The 17,896-nt window shown below is 31.4% G+C and overlaps 1 protein-coding gene and 1 long non-coding RNA gene across 13 annotated transcripts in view; both read left to right on the top strand.

Annotated features, from left to right (window-relative positions):
* The window catches only part of LOC127729053 (uncharacterized), a 48,808-nt gene that overhangs the window by 10,602 nt on the left and 20,310 nt on the right, over positions 1-17,896 (top strand). For 10 of the 12 annotated variants that reach the window (XR_007994493.1, XR_007994487.1, XR_007994492.1 and 7 more), the window contains exons 2-5: positions 5,835-6,017; positions 9,292-9,897; positions 14,695-14,814; positions 16,035-16,750. Coding sequence is in view for 4 of the 12 variants with exons in the window: in XM_052236697.1 (XP_052092657.1) it covers positions 5,874-6,017; positions 9,292-9,897; positions 14,695-14,814; positions 16,035-16,750 (1,586 nt within the window). In the remaining 8 variants the exon portion in view is untranslated. Of the gene's footprint in view, positions 1-4,347; positions 4,727-5,834; positions 6,018-8,116; positions 8,220-9,291; positions 9,898-14,694; positions 14,815-16,034; positions 16,751-17,896 lie in introns of those variants that run through there. The other 2 variants (XM_052236688.1, XM_052236738.1) reach the window with 2 other exon arrangements.
* LOC127729477 (uncharacterized) lies at positions 11,502-13,523 on the top strand. Its single transcript, XR_007994647.1, has 2 exons — positions 11,502-12,923; positions 13,235-13,523. It is a non-coding gene; the product is annotated as an uncharacterized LOC127729477 (long non-coding RNA).

Genomic DNA, 17,896 nt, shown 5'->3' with positions numbered 1-17,896 from the left:
GGTTATTTCTGATTTATATTTAAAAGCAAATAATAATGATATGGTAGGAGATACACACCAAACAGGATGTGTAAATTATTATATAATAAGTATTGTGCAATAGCAAGAAATTTTCAATTGTACAGTATTGCACAATAGCAAGAAATCTTCAATTGCACAGTATTGCGCAATAGCAAGAAATCTTCAATTGCACAGTATTGCGCAATAGCAAGAAATATCCAATAGCACAATATTGCGCAATAGCAAGAAATTGTCAATTGTACAGTATTGCGCAATAGCAAGAAATATTCAATTGCACAGTATTGTGCAAAAGAAGATACTTCGTATAAATTGCTTATTTCTTGATCAATTTCAATGGGGTTTTATTCTTGAATTCTTGGGGTTCTTTAATATTCTGAATCTAACCGTGTATTAAGTTTTTGGATTTTGGGCCCCATTTTTAAATTGGTCCACATTGAGGTCCAAAGGGTCCAAAATTTAACTTTGTTTGATTTCATCAAAAATTGAATTATTGGGTTTCTTTGATATGCCGAATCTAACCGTGTATTTAGATTCTCAATTTTTGGTTCCGTTTTCAAATTGGTCTACATTAAGGTCCAAAGGGTCCAAAATTAAACTTAGTTTGATTTTAACAAAAATTGAATTTTTAGGGTTCTTTGATATGCTGAATCTAAACATGTATTTAGATTTTTGATTATGGGCCCAGTTTTCAAGTTGGTCCAAATCGGGGTCCAAAATTAAACTTTGTTTGATTTCAACAAAAATTGAATACATGGGGTTCTTTGATATGCTGAATCTAACCATGTATTTAGATTTTTGATTTTTGGGCCCCGTTATCAACTTTGTCCACATTGAGGTCAAAAGGGTCTAAAATAAAACTTTGTTTGATTTCATCAAAAATTGAATTCTTGGGGTTCTTTGATATGCTGAATCTAACCATGTATTTAGATTTTGGATATTGGACCATAAAAGGTGAATGTCCAATTTAAAATTTTTAAGTTCTTAGACCACATTCATTCTGTGTCAGAAACCTATGCTGTGTCAAATATTTAATCACAATCCAAATTCAGAGCTGTATCAAGCTTGAATGTTGTGTCCATACTTGCCCCAACTGTTCAGGGTTCGACCTCTGCGGTCGTATCAAGCTGCGCCCTGTGGAGCATTTTATTTTTAATTGAATTTATTGTCTAAAAGAAATGCACTACAAAATCCCAGGAGATGAATTCTGTAAATGTAGATTCTGTACTTTGGCAACTTCTCTGAATAGTATGCTGGTATCAATTTGTCAAACTGAATAAAAGTAAACATATGTAAAGGATTTACATCTTTTTTTGATAGAAATTCTGTAAAAATATCTTGATTTTGACAATATTTGGCCAAAAAGCATTTTTAAGCAGTCTCCATTTTTATGCCAAAGTGGCATGCTGACTTTCAATCTGATAGGTTTTTATGTTTTGATATTTGTGTTTCTATGCTTTATTCAAGTTTTATTAATCATTTGTGAAAAGTAGATTATCACAGAAAAATGTTGAAAATGTGTTGTATTCATGGTCCTGGTTGAACAGTCAGTTTGATGTATGTGAAATGTAAGGAGCTTTGTACATGTATAAAAATTGAAGTCCATCATAAATATTTTACATAATCTATTAAAAAAGCACTTTACAATGATAAGTGCACCTTAGTCATTTCATATACTACCATTATATTTTCTGTAGGATAGTAAGTGGTTCAAATATATGCCTGTTGAGACTAAAATTGCATGTAAGTTTTCCACTGAAAAGTGATAAAACTGTGCATTAGACCATACTATCTACAAAAAAAGTTGAATGCAAGAGTCCTTTTAAGTAGTTATTTGGTCCATGCAAGAAAGAAAATTGGAGGGGATATTAGTTTGATAAACTTTGTGGAGGGAATATTAGGTCAAATGAAGATGAGAGGGGATATAAGTTTGATGACCTTTGTGGAGGGAATATTAGGTCAAATGAAGAGGAGAGGGGATATAAGTTTGATGAACTTTGTGGAGGGAATATTAGGTTAAATGAAGATGAGAGGGGATATAAAATTGTTGAACTTTGTGGAGGAAATATTAGGTCAAATGAAGATTGGAGGGGATATAAGTTTGATGAACTTTGTGGAGGGAATATTAGGTCTAATGAAGATTGGAGAGGATATAAGTTTGATGAACTTTGTGGAGGGAATATTAGGTCAAATGAAGATTGGAGGGGATACAAGTTTGATGAACTTTGTGGAGGGAATATTAGGTCAAATGAAGATTGAAGGGGATATAAGTTTGATGAACTTTGTGGATGAAATATTAGGTCAAATGAAGATGAGAGGGGATATAAGTTTGATGAACTTTGTGGAGGGAATATTAGGTCAAATGAAGATGAGATGGGATATAAGTTTGATGAACTTTGTGGAGGGAATATTAGGTCAAATGAAGATTGGAGGGGATATAAGGTCTAATGAACTTTGGAGGGGCAAATGAAGTTAGATAGAAGTATTAGGTTTACATCTTGTATCTTGTATAATTCATTACTAAGAGCTAGTAATGATCCTTGATAAAAGACTTGGTTAGTCAAATAAGAAAATCCATTAATTAACCAGTTTGCCCTTCAACATGGGGACCAAGGAAAATAACTCCAACTCAAATTACACCAATTGAAAACTACTAAAATCTATTAGATTTGGAACTCATGAACTTAGACTTCTTGCTTTACTCCTTGAGAACAAGGCTTTTATAAATTTGCCCCTCAGTTACTTCCTTATATTTTACAGAGCCCTGAATACCAGAAAATAAAAAAAAATACAATGACCTTCAAACAATTTTTTTTTAATTGAGGCAAATATATCATGAACATAAAACATAAATAATGCTTAATTATCCACCAATTGATCCATGATCTATACATTATAAATTATCCACCAATTCATCCATGATCTATACATTATTAAGTATCCACCATTCATCCATGATCTATACATTATTAATTATCCACCAATTCATCCATGATCTATACATTATTAAGTATCTACCATTCATCCATGATCTATTCATTATTAATTATCCACCAATGCATCCATGATCTATGCATTATTAATTATCCACCAATTCATCCATGATCTATACATTATTAATTATCCACCAATGCATCCATGATCTATACATTATTAAGTATCCACCATTCATCCATGATCTATACATTATTGATTATCCACCAATTCATCCATGATCTATACATTATTAATTATCCACCAATGCATCCATGATCTATACATTATTAATTATCCACCAATGCATCCATGATCTATGCATTATTAAGTATCTACCAATTCATCCATGATCTATACATTATTAAGTATCCACCATTCATCCATGATCTATAAATTATAAATTATCCACCAATTCATCCATGATCTATGCATTATTAAGTATCCACCATTCATCCATGATCTATACATTATTAATTATCCACCATTCATCCATGATCTATACATTATTAATTATCCACCAATTCATCCATGATCTATACATTATTAAGTATCTACCATTCATCCATGATCTATACATTATTAATTATCCACCAATTCATCCATGATCTATACATTATTAATTATCCACCAATTCATCCATGATCTATACATTATTAATTATCCACCAATTCATCCATGATCTATACATTATTAATTATCCACCAATTCATCCATGATCTATACATTATTAATTATCCACCAATTCATCCATGATCTATGCATTATTGATTAATTAGTATGTGTATATGATGTAAGTGTGCTGTGTATATGTTGATGCTCATTAGTATGTGTATATGATGTAAGTGTGCTATGTACATGTTGATGCTCATTAGTATGTGTATATGGTGTAAGTGTGCTTTGTACATGTTGATGCTCATTAGTATGTGTATATGATGTAAGTGTGCTGTGTACATGTTGATGCTCATTAGTATGTGTATATGATGTAAGTGTGCTATGTACATGTTGATGCTCATTAGTATGTGTATATGATGTAAGTGTGCTGTGTACATATTGATGCTCACTGATGTATGGTTTTCATCAATACACTATTTGAATTTTATAAAAGTCATGTATTGTAACCTAACTGTCCTTCAATTGAGTATGATATACATGTAAACACGACTGATCATTGTACAGTTTATGTTACACAATTGTGTGAATGTCAGGGTAATACAAACTTAACATTCAAATGTTTAATGACAGTTATATAATAATGTCTATTTCAGATATTTATGATAATTGTATAGAATTTTATTTCGTTTTGAGAGAGTTTAAATGATTTATTACCTGGTGAAAAATTCAATATCACAATGGTTTAATACACTGATGGGATTCATATAGCTTTACTTTTTATTAATTGAACAATTATGACTGTGGATGCAGATCTTTCATGATCAATGTCTTTACTGATTACAGTATATATATCTAAGGATGTGATAGCCCACGTCAGGTGACGTCAGTTTGAATCTGTAAACATGTGTGTTGACACACAAAACAGTAAGAAATTGATCAAATAACAAATAAACTTGAATGTTGTAATAAAACATAAGAGATTGTGGTGCAGATCAAGCATCTTGTCGGAAGATAAATAAATCGGTCAATAGTGGAAATATAAAAGGAATTATGTATAATAAAAATTCAAGTATTTAACAGAAGTTAAAAACTTGGCATATAATAATATCTGCTTTCTGTGGTAAGTTTTTAAATATAACTGTTTTGTAAACTTATTGTGTCATCTGCACATTCAAAGAACATGAAAATAGATGAAATTAAATACTTATGCAATATATTCTATGTAACAATCATATTCGGCATGTAAAGAGCTATTTCAATAAACATCTCTATAAAATTTTTATTAAACTGATAATCTACCAATAAATCTGTGGCCTCATGTTTAGTATGCATAAGTTTACCTCTGTAAGTAGGACGTCATGAACCAGAATAAGATGATGGGAAGAAATCAAATGAAACTTAAGTACAAGCTTGATTGAATTTAACAATTTTAACTGTGATTTTACAATTTTAAAAGTTCATTATTTAGGTTGATTGACCGAAGCAGATGTTTTATTTTCTTATTCTTTTTTTTCTGATTTTTGAATTTTGGTGAACAAACAATAAATTGTTTTGACTTTTTTTAGAAATTGTCAAATTGATATAATTACATACATATAACCGAATTCAATGTCCTAGTAACATTTCACAGATAAGATAGCTGACTTTGATAGTTAATTTGTTCAAAGATAGCTCTCATGACGGATGTTTATCCTAGTTGAATAGGATTCAACTGTACTGACCAAATTTAGGAAGGAAAAAAAATTTAGCCCTCATGCATTTATAAGTTAAGTGATGGATATATATCACATGGAACAAAATTATTTGATATGGTAGGGATTTATTGTCTTTTGTGTATCTATCTGTAACTTTATTTTTTTTTCTTTCTGTGTACCAAATAAAAGGTATCTGAGACCACTATTGTTATGGTAATACATGTATATTTATTTGTTTACTGTTATGTTAAAACATTTGTCATACAAAATAGTTTTGGTGAAAATTTTGAAATTGGAGATGACAATTAAATCCTGAACTGGCTCTTTTCTAATAAAATCTGAATTCAAATACAATTCTACAACAACATATTGTTTACATTTCAAAGAAAGCTTTGTACTGTCTAAGATATATATATCCTGTGTTTATACACTTTGTTTGCTCTAATAGCATGGATACAATATAAGAATAGATTTTTTTCCAGGAAAAATAGTATACTGATGTACAGTGTGTAATGTTTTTTTTTTAATTTCCAGGTTCACTACCAGTAAAAATGTGATTCAGATATTTGAATAATGGGTTCTACACCCTATGATACTTATAGAAATATAAAACAAAGGCTAGAAGAAGAGCCAGAGAATATTTCGTGGACATTGCCTCGGAAAGTTTGTATTCTAAAGGTGACAGGAAAATTGGGCATTAAAGTAAAAGTATACGAGGTATGTATTATTATATATATTTGTAATCTAAATAAAAATATATTGAGTGATAAGGTTTCATTTCAGCATTTAAAAATCTGAGGAATCAGGTCTAAATACAAAATTGTACCCTTATTCATAGAGGGGGCAAAATGTAGATATTTGATGTACATTGTATTGTCATAATCAAATGATTGAAAACTTACAACCTGTAACTGTAATTTTAAAGTATTTCAAGTATTAGGAAGACACATTAACTTATTTGGTGATTAAATACTGCATCATCAGGGACATTTCCCCATCTTTTTCTCAACATGTCCTGAAGAAATTTGAAAATTTTAGTTAACTTCTTAAAGAATGTCCTCAGAAAAAGAAATAGACCTGAAGCTCCTGAAATTTTGCTGAATCACTGATGATGGCAATCATTCAACTGAATGGATAATTATTTCATATTTCTATATGAAAATTTAACTCCAGTCTAAAATTTCTGTTTCAATAATTTCAGCTTTAAATTGTTCAATATGATTTTACTGTTAGTTTGCACTAGTTTGTCACCTGTAATTTAGTATGATACTATGTAAATCTTACATAGTACTAGCTTCATATATTAAACTGTACCAAGCATACAGTCAAGCAATATATGTAAAAGTTCTGTAGGTGTTAAATATTTCAGTATCAATGCTACTGTATAAGGAAGCTTGCTACAAAAAAACATTTATGTGTCATTGTATGTCTGATAGGAAAAGAGCTGGTAATCTTAGAGGCAAAAATATCTGATAACAAAAGTGAAAGTTTATAGACGATGTAATCTTGATGATTAAGGTACTTGTATATAGATCCTACAGAAAAAGTATTATACCACAAATAAATTGAAAATGTGTGTTAAAAATTTGAAGTGTTGCTAAAGATTCCTGGTAGGATGCTTAGAGGAATTAAGAAGGTGAATGCATTCCAGCACTTTAAGTATCATTTGATATTTTTTCTTGTGTCATTTACCCCTTTCCCATTATTTTTTTCCACCCTATACCTTACTGAAAACTTGATTTGTGTCAAGGATCTTACCATATACAACATGGTAGATGAATTCTGAATAACTTTTAGTCAGATTATTGTCATGTGAGGAAAGTTCACACATGATTAAGATGATGACTATATTTTGTGCATGAAATGCTTAGGTTAAAGTTTGCATTTAAAGTCCAGATCAAAGCAACTAAATGTAATTGAGGAATGATCTTTTGTCAGTGGATGGATCATGTTTAGAGATGAAGGTCCACAATGAAATAAGGTGACCTTGAAATTCATTTTAGGCATGAATGGCTTTGGATGAGTGTTGTTTTAAAGTCCAAATTTTAGAGGAAAGATGTTTTGTCAGTTAATACATCATGTTTAGTGACAAAGGTCCTTATACAAGTTAGGTGAACTTGACCTTCATCAATGATTTAAATAAAAAATAATAACTCAAGGGAATAGGTGATCTTAATGATGCTTTATTTCTTAATTTTTAATTGCAACTGAACATGAACTCTTCATTATCTCCTTGAATTAAAAATATTTTGGATTGTCTCATTACAGTGTATGTAATTTTAACTTACTCTCATGGACAAAAAATATTTGTTTTGAATATATTTTTATACACATACAAAATAACCATTATTATTACTACCAGTATGATACTGACTCAAAGATAATTATATTAATCCACCATGAATACATGCTTTGAAGAATAATTGAATTACCAGTAGAACTCTAAAATTAAATATTAAATATTATTTCTGTGATAAATAAATCATGACTTGATAATGAATTATGTAAATATTCCTTATAAACAGTGTTACATATTATAAGTACCAAGCCATGTTTGTCTGATTTGCGATTTTTCTACTTAATATTTGATATTTTATTTTGATGATATGAACTTAAATCTATATACACTGGCTAATATTTAAACTCTATTATCTAAAGATTTAAATTGTGTTTACAGACATTGTTCCCTTCCCATTAAATTCTAAGGTATTTTCGTGGGTAGTCAGTGTATTGAACTTCATGTACATATAACATTTACACAAGTTTATTGAACCAAACACTAGGTATTCGGTTAGTTTTTCAGATTAAAAAATCTTATGTAGTGATGTAATTTGATACCAGTGCTCAAATATAATTTAGTTAACTTATACACAGGGACAAGAACTATGGTTTCTTACTTATGTAGGTAGCAAGATTACAGTAAGTTCCTTTTCATATAAAAAAATACATGTCTATGAAGAATTTCTAATATCATTTCTACCTAGAGATTATTTTGATTAAATTAATAAAGATTAAGACTTGGACACAATTATTGATATAATTTTTTAATTAAATAATACAGATAATGGTTTGTTATGGCACTATTGCATAGATTAGAAATGTTCCTCTTTCAAAATGATGAAACGTTATCAGATTATATTCAAATTGAAAATATTATACAGATACTTTAAATAATTTTTTTTCTCATTTCATTGGATAAAGTGTGTTACTCACTTGATCATATCTGGATCCAGGATTATGAAAAAGGGGGGCCCCCCCAAACTAGTCAACATTTGGAGTGAGACATGTAAAAAGTCTATGTGTTAACCATATATGAAGCTCCATATGGGGGCCTGGGCCCCTGTCCCCACCCTCCTAAATCTGCCTTTGTTGATATCATTTACTTATGAACTATAATGTATCAAAAGTGTTGTCACACTGGAATCCTCTTCCTCCCCCTCCTAAAAAAAAAGAAAAGGTTCCAGTAAGGCAAACCTCCACTAAGGTCAAAATGTATGACATAAGGATGTGTTTTAACAGTTTTAATGTAAAAAAAATAAAGGAATAATGTGTGAATTATGAATAAATCTGTAATGCAGCCCTTTTGAGAAAGGTGCTATATTTTAATTATTAAAATATTTTAAAAAATCCTTAGTTATGTTATTTCCCTTAGTTCATCTAATACCAAAAAATAAAGAATCAATACATGTAGATTTACAGTATTTAATCTTGATAAAACTCTTCATAATGCCTTTGTTTTCTAAATTTTTAATCAATGGTAATATTGATAGGTTCTGTCAACAGTAGAAATATGACTTTTATCAGTTTTTCTTTGTGGATGGAGAATGTGATTACATAAAAATGACGTTTCAGAAGATTTGTACATAACGGAAGTAAAGGGATGCTTTAATTGTAGTTCATGATAACAAGAAATACTACTTATAAGCAGAGTGATGGTTGTAAACAAATAGTGATATCTCAAATTGAATATATATAATGTTTTATTTTCCAGAGTAAAATATGTGATAAGACCTATGCAATTGTGACAAGGGTGAAAGACGAATGTCGGCTGATACAGGGACACAATTTGGCTGAATATGAACGAATTATTTCCATAAACAACACCAATATTGAGACTTATACAGAAGACTGTGTTCTTCACCTGTTACAAACTCATCAACCTGATGTAGAACTTCTTGTGTGTCGTTTAGACTTGAAAAGGTATCGTGACCCATCTGGATCTTATACAAGTGAAATGTCTGGTCGGCCTTCAATAAAGATCAAGCAAGTCAAACCTGAAGAAAGTACAAACCAAATAATTTCTGCAGAATCATTACTCGATTCGCTTGTTCCAGGACATTTTTTAGAAGATAGAAATATTTCTGTACCTGTTATTAATTCTCCGAGTGAGATGATGTATAACCCAGAACCATGTACCTGTAATTCTCTAGATTCAGCAACCAGGAAACCAAAACCAAATATTAACCCACAGGGTAATACAGAAATCTATATAAAATATCCCCACTGTGTCAAGTGGTCATCAACTAAAACAATAACACTCGATAGAGGCAACAAGCAGAACTTTGGATTTAAATACAAAATTAAACAGTGTACTTACGTAAGTTTACAGAATAATAATTAAAATTCTTTCTCACTGTTAATGGTGCCTAAAGTGATGGCTCTGATACAGAGACTTTATAATGTTTTTAGAGTTGCCTGGGTCCACACAAATTAAGAGGTTCATGCCCCATAGCCTGTTTTTATACGCCCGTTTACAGGACATATTATGGTATACCGTTGTCCGACCGTCTGTCCATCCGTCCGTGTCAACATGTCGGACAATTACTCAAAAACGATTTATCCAGTTTGCATGAAACTTTGGTGAATTGTTTATATTTATTGACGTGAGCTCCCTTTCGATTTTTATAAATTTTGGATTTTACTTTTCCGAGTTATGGGGTTTTATTCATTAAAAAAGGGGGATTTTCCAATTTTCTGACAATAACTCAAAAATGCTTTGAGCAGTTTTCATGAAACTTTGGTGAATTGTTTATATCTATTGATGTGAGCTCCCTTTCAATTTTTATAAATTTTAGATTTTACGTTTCCGAGTTACAGGGTTTTATTCATTGAAAAAGGGTGATTTTCCAGTTTTTGGACAATAACTCTAAATTGCTTTGCACAGTTTTCATGAAACTTTGGTGAATTGTTCATATCTATTAACGTGAGCTCCCTTTTAATTTTTATAAATTTTAGATTTTACGTTTCTGAGTTATGGGGTTTTATTCATTAAAAAAGGGGATTTTCCAGTTTTCAGTTATGGGGTTTTATTCATTAAAAAAGGGGGATTTTCCAGTTTTCGGACAATAACTCAAAAGTTCTTTGAGCAGTTTTCATGAAAAATTGGTGACGGGTTTATATCTATTAAAATAACCTCCCTTTAGTTTTTTATAAATTTCTGATATGACATTGAGGAGTAATGGAACTTTTTTCTTTGAAAAAGCGACAGCCTTATCATGCGCTTATGGCGCAGCTCTTTATTTTATTTTACAAAAAGTAGAAAATATGTTCTCTCAATAGCTGCCTTGCTCTTTGAAGATAATACAATATATTTTTAGGTTTATTAATTTGACAAATTCTGTATCATATTTTAATGAATACCTCGATCAGATTCTCAAAAAAATGGAATATGTATTTCCATTTATTTGGTCTGCATTTTAGGTAGATACATATGTATTTATGTATATTAAGTGCCTCCTTAACTATGACCTAATTACTACAGCTGACTGACACTGATAAGATAATTTATCACAAGTTGAAGAATTTGCTACTGCTTATTACTATAGTTTGTTTGGAATACTTTTATAATGATATATCAAATCACTGGTTGCCACATAGTAAATACAGGATTTAGATCATGTTATTTCAAAGGAATGACTTAGTTGTAATTTCTTTGCCTTGTTTCGAATTGAGATAATTTAGGCGATTCTCTTTGACATGTTCAGGTATTAAGGTCAACTTTTCTTACTGTGATATTATATTGACAGAAAATAAATGTCATCCACATGAATTCATCTTTGTGTAGTTAAATATGTTTATTATATTGCTAAGGATGTTGTACTTGAAATAGTCAAGCCAATGTTAACCTTATCAATCCTAAAAGCCTATGTGTTGTGATTTATTTCATCAATATTCATTGTAAATATTGTTTCATTGGATAGTTTCTAGGTAAAAATTCCCTTTATCATGACTTTTATATCTAAAACTACAGTTTATTGAAAAACTTGCAGATTTAATTAAAATTTGGATCCAACATTTAACATAGAAACACCAGTAAATTGTAATATTATTGATTAATATATGCATCGTGCCCTATTTTTTGTTTGTCAGTTTCAAATACAAGGTATATATTGAATGTTATAGAAAGATAACTGCTTTCAGTAACTTCTAGGGGGTGTTTGAAGATTTTGTAGATATTTTTTTAATCCTGATTTTGAAATAAATATCAAAAAGGCTAATCTTTGCCAGATGAGCAATATTGGTTCTATTCTTGATTATGTATTCTTGTAAGGGTTTGTTGTCATGCATTTTTATAGTTGTATTATATTTTCTACGTAGGAAGGGTGCACTATGTTTTCTGGTCTTTTTGTCCATCTGTTTGTCCGTCAATCCAGTATCAAGTAAATGTTTTGGTTGAAGGTAGTTTATCCTTAGGCTGTGGACACATCAATTTGAAACTTAGTGCACATATGTTCATTGTGGTGTGAACTTCTTAAAATATATACCATACTAGGGTTTTGACCTAGATTTCACAGTTCACTTAACTTTGAAATATGATATTGTCTAATTCTGATTTTGGGTGGGTGTCATACTCATAGATATATATGAGTGTATTTTGGTAACAGTTGGATGTCTTGCTGTTGTGTGGTAATTCTATAGTATTGGTGATTTATCATGCATTTTTATGGTCAAATTTTGAACTGTTTAATATGGTTTCCTGTCTACCTTTGTATACCCCTAATTGAAGAAGGAGTATATAGTGATGTACATGTCCATCCCTTACAAGTTTGGTTTCCAGATTATAATTAAAGAACAACTTGCCTAAATGTTTAAAATTTTAACAAAATATCATAGAGCATAAAATATAGTTCAAGTCTGATATTTATAGTTTTGACATTTACTGTTCAAGAGTTGAGTAATGCCAGTAGTTACCTTGAAAGGTGATTTTTATACAACCGCAAAAAATTTTGTGAAGACACATTGGTTTTCGCACAATAACTTTAGTTTAAGTGAATGGATCTCTATGAAATTTTACCATAAGGTTCAATACCACAAAAGAAAGGTTGGGATTGATTTTAGGGGTTATGGTACCAACAGTTAAGGAATTAGGGGCCAAAAAGGGGCAAAAAATAAGCAGTTTTGTAACTTCCAGACAATAATTTGTGTGTTAGTGTATGGATCTCTCTGACATTGTACCACAAGGTTCCATATCACAAAGGGAATGCTGGGATTGATTTTGGAGGTAATTGCCTCAAAATTTTAGGAATTAGGGGCAAAAAAAGGGGCAAAAAACAAGCATTTTTCGAGTTTCATGACAATAACTTGTGTGTAAGTGAATGGATCTTTCTGAAATTGTATTACAAGGTTCCATGTCACAAAGGGAAAGCTGAAATTGAGTTTGGGGGTAATTGCCCAAAACGTTTAGGAATAAGGGGCCAAAAATAAGCATTTTTCTAGTTTCCAGACAATAACTTGTGTTCAAGTGTATGGATCTCACTGAAATTGTACTGCAAGGTACCATACCACAAAGGAAAGGCTGGGATTGATTTTGGGGGTAATTGCCTTTAAATTTTAGGAATTAGGGGCCAAAAAGGGGCAAAAAACAAGCATTTTTCGAGTTTCCGGACAATTACTTGTGTGTAAGTGTATGGATCTTTATGAAATTGCACTACAAGGTTCCATATCACAAAGGGAAAGCTGGGTTTGAGTTTGGGGGTAATTGCCCAATGTTTAGGAATTTGGGGCCACAAAGGGGCCAAAAAACAAACATTTTTACAATTTCCAGACAATAACTTGTGTTCAAGTGTATGGATCTCTCTGAAATTGTACTGCAAGGTACCATACCACAAAGGGAAGGCTGGGATTGAGTTTGGGGGTTATGAATCATAAGGGGGTTCAAAAAATTTGGGGGGGGGGGGATGTTTTTTTCCTTTTTTTTTTTTTTTTTTTTTTTTTTCTCTTAAACTTTTCCATTTTAAGTTGGTTATTTTTGATTTATATATAAAAGCAAATAATAATGATATGGTTTGATTTCATCAAAAATTGAAATATTGGGGTTCTTTGATATGCTGAATCTAACCGTGTATTTAGATTCTTAAATTTTGGTCCTGTTTTCAAATTGGTCTACATTAAGGTTCAAAGGGTCCAAAATTAAACTTAGTTTGATTTTAACAAAAATTGAATTCTTGGGGTTCTTTGATATGCTGAATCTAACTGTGTATGTATTAAGATTTTGGATATTGGACCATAATAGGTAAATTAAAAAATTTTGAGTTCTTAGACCACAATCATTCTGTGTCAGAAACCTATGCTGTGTCAAATATTTAATTACAATCCAAATTCAGAGCTGTATCAAGCTTGAATGTTGTGTCCATATTTGCCCCAACTGTTCAGGGTTCGACCTCTGCGGTTGTATCAAGCTGCGCCCAGCGGAGCATTTTATTTTAATATCAGTATCATAATTAGTGTACATTTTTGCCCAAATCTTAAAATTTGATCACAAAATCATGGATCATAAAAAAAGTCTAGTTTGTTTTGATGGATTTTACATTTACTGTTCGAGAGCTATTCCCTTTAGTTACCTTAACATTTTTTTCCCCAGGTTATAATGAAGTCTTTTTAGATTTAAACACTGTTATGAAACATGAAATACAGGTCATATTCCCTTTGAATTTGCATTTACCTCAGAAGGGTTTTTATGCAGGCTGAGGTATCTTTATTTTTGATCACAGTACCAGGGTGTCTTATTCTAGTTTTCTCTTGTAATTCTTTAACTGAATTCTCATATGCTGTATGATTTTTTTTTCGTACATATATAAAAATGAGGAGATGGGGTATGATTGTCAATGAGACTATGCTGCCTTGACATACAATGGAGATATGAGGGTATGAAATCCTTATATTAGGTTATTGACTTACCAAGTATGCCACCATTTAAGGGTGAGGTCATATTCCTATATTATTGGAAATATCATGCATACATTTTTATTTTGATATGTAATTTTGTTTTTCAATAAATTTAATACTTTTATAAGATAAGAAATATATGTAAATTATTATGGGATGCAACGTTTTCATTGTAGAAGTAATGTACAAAATGATAACCATAGTATAGAAATATATATTATCTTTTTAGCGACAAGATGATTGGTACACACTTGTTGTAGAAGTGAAGGATACCCCTGCAGAAGGCAAGCTGATGATTGGTGATTACATCAGATCTATAAATGGCCAGGCTTTGGCAACACCACATGAGGTTTGCTCTTGTTTTATAACTTTTTAATAGTTCATTGTTTTGCTTAGAGGGTGAGGAACATGACCAGCCACTTTAATAGTTCATTGCCTTGCTTAGAGGGTGAGGAACATGACCAGCCACTTTAATAGTTCATTGCCTTGCTTAGAGGGTGAGGAACATGACCAGCCACTTTAATAGTTCATTGCCTTGCTTTGAGGGTGAGGAACGTGACCAGCCACTTTAATAGTTCATTGCCTTGCTTAGAGGGTGAGGAACATTACCAACCACTTTAATAGTTCATTGCCTTGCTTAGAGGGCGAGGAACATTACCAGCCACTTTAATAGTTCATTGCCTTGCTTAGAGGGTGAGGAACATGACCAGCCACTTTAATAGTTCATTGCCTTGCTTTGAGGGTGAGGAACATGACCAGCCACTTTAATAGTTCATTGCCTTGCTTTGAGGGTGAGGAACATGACCAGCCACTTTAATAGTTCATTGCCTTGCTTAGAGGGTGAGGAACATGACCAGCCACTTTAATAGTTCATTGCCTTGCTTAGAGGGTGAGGAACATGACCAGCCACTTTAATAGTTCATTGCCTTGCTTAGAGGGTGAGGAACATGATCAGCCACTTTAATAGTTCATTGCCTTGCTTTGAGGGCAAGGAACATGACCAGCCACTTTAATAGTTCATTGTCTTGCTTTGAGGGCAAGGAACATGACCAGCCACGTTCAATCAGAAAGGGAATGTTGAATCTGATGCCTTGTGAAGGGAGTGTCACACTTAATTTTTGCAGTATTTTGGGTAAAATTTACTGGGATTGATATTTTTGTCGAATTATTCATAAAAATGCATTTGATAATCAATATCAATACTTTTCTTATAATTTCTAAAACAAAAAACAAGACAACCATAAGTACTAACTTAAGAAACAGAACAAAAAGAAAAGAAACAAAGTACCATGGGAATTTGTAAAATAAGAAATGAAACAGTTTCATATTTTCTTGTTTCATGTCATTCTTTTCTGATTAGTTTCTTGTAATATCATCACCTCACCTGATTAAATTACAAAAACACTGAGTTTTAAGGCTTTTTGATTACAGATTTTCAAACATTTTTGGAAAACATACCCAAATGCTGATTGACTATCTGAAATATGTTAGGCATTGTATAACAATCAGTTATTTTACCAGGATTTAATTTTATTTCATTTGCTTATTGTGGTGATTGTTACTTTGTAGGCATTCAAAATGATGGATAAATTGGAGGATTCAATAACAGCCAAGATTGTTTTGCAGCGACCAGAAGATGTTGTTGAAGATTTCAGGGGCAAAATACAACAAGCCAAAGATATTTGCAGTGCAAAGCAGATAAATCCTGCGATTAATGAACCTGAAAACAGGAAACCAATGAGACAAAATAGTTCCACATCACAGAAATCCACTGGTTCAGGAAAACTGTTCCCCGGTGAACAAAAACTGATGGCAGTGCATCCTTCTAAAACTGAGGCAGCTAAAACTGGCTTGAAATATAAACAAGCTGATAACAATACTCTAGTGTCGGGATTATTTAATGTTGTTAGACCTGGATCTAGTTGTTCAAATTCTAACGAGTCCCATATGAACTTTTTAGAAAATGAAAAACTTGTTGATAACTCAGAAGTTCATTTAATTGTGCCAGAACCACCAGTATTAAACAATAACAATCAAATTTTGTCAGAGTTTCAATCAAATCGGATAGTAAAACTACCGAAAATTAGGATATTTATATGTGGCAATGAGGCAAGAGCATTAGCCAAATTATTAGTGCCGTCAAGTTTTTTAAAGACAGACACTAGCAGTGCACATTGTTTGTATGAATGTGTTAAATGTACAATGGACATGAGTAAAGCTGGGGATGTTAGTTTTATGCCTTGGTCATCATATGACAATTTGTTACAGTCAGAGGAAACTACAAGGTTAGTACCATTACTACTATTTATATATAGGAAAATAGACTCATACTGATTTTTTGAATTGTTCATTGGTAGCAAAACAAAATTGCACTGAAGAACTTTATTTCCACTTACCATGTACACTAAATATCAATCTTGTATCACATTTTACATTTCCTGTCTGTGAAATTAAGATTATATAACTTATTTATCTATTCACAAGGAAACACTTCATAAAAAATGAAGAAGGAAAGCTAGTAATAAAAAAACAACTATGCCATAAAAATTATATGTATATTTATGAAATTTACATATTATAAGTGTTGATCATATATACTGGTATTACCAATACTAATATACAAACTGATAAAGATAGCAGAAATTTAAGACCAGTACATGTTTAGACTGTAAAAGATCATTGATATTTCTGTAATATTCTAAAGAAAAAAACCTTGATATTATTATCATAATATTTCAGTACTTTAGTCTATAAAATAAAGCTTTGATCAACATCATTTTCGTAACCTTATCTAAATTTCATGGTTTAGTGACTTATTTTTCCCCAGCAACTAATGATGATGTAACAATATTTAAATATTACATTTCCTTTACAATAAAATTTTATATCAATTTGGCCACTTTGATCAACATTGAAATATTAAATGGCTTTGGTTAAAGTTGTTACTCTATTAATTACAGTTCACCTTTAAGTAACATTGGCAATTTGTGTTTTTTTGTAGCAAAAATCTTCCTTTTTGTCTCGCCTATGACGAAAGTCGCAGTATGCGAGACATACAAATGAAGGTATTACTATCCGGCGGCGTAAACTATTTGTATAAAGCTTTATATTTCAGAAGGTAGAAGACCTGGATGCTTCATACCTTGTATGCAGATACCTTATGTTACGAAGTTTCCGTCTGTCATATACCTGTTGTCCTTGACCTCATTTTCATGGTTCAGCAGTTGCTTGAAAAAAAATTACAGTTTTTTTATCATGTGAACTTCTCACTTATTATGAGTAATGGGATAACTATATTTGGTATATATATATGGGTTCCTTGCAACGTCTACATGTCTGTCAGACAGGGTTGACCTGACCTCAACCTCAATTCATGGATCAGTGATCAAAGTCAAAGTTACGTTTCTCAGATACTACAAGCAGAAGGTCAA

This window comes from Mytilus californianus, unplaced genomic scaffold, assembly GCF_021869535.1.
Source record: "Mytilus californianus isolate M0D057914Y unplaced genomic scaffold, xbMytCali1.0.p SCAF_1, whole genome shotgun sequence".
In the NCBI taxonomy this organism is placed as follows: Eukaryota; Metazoa; Mollusca; class Bivalvia; order Mytilida; family Mytilidae; genus Mytilus; species Mytilus californianus.
This window is presented reverse-complemented; position numbering and strand designations above follow the sequence as displayed.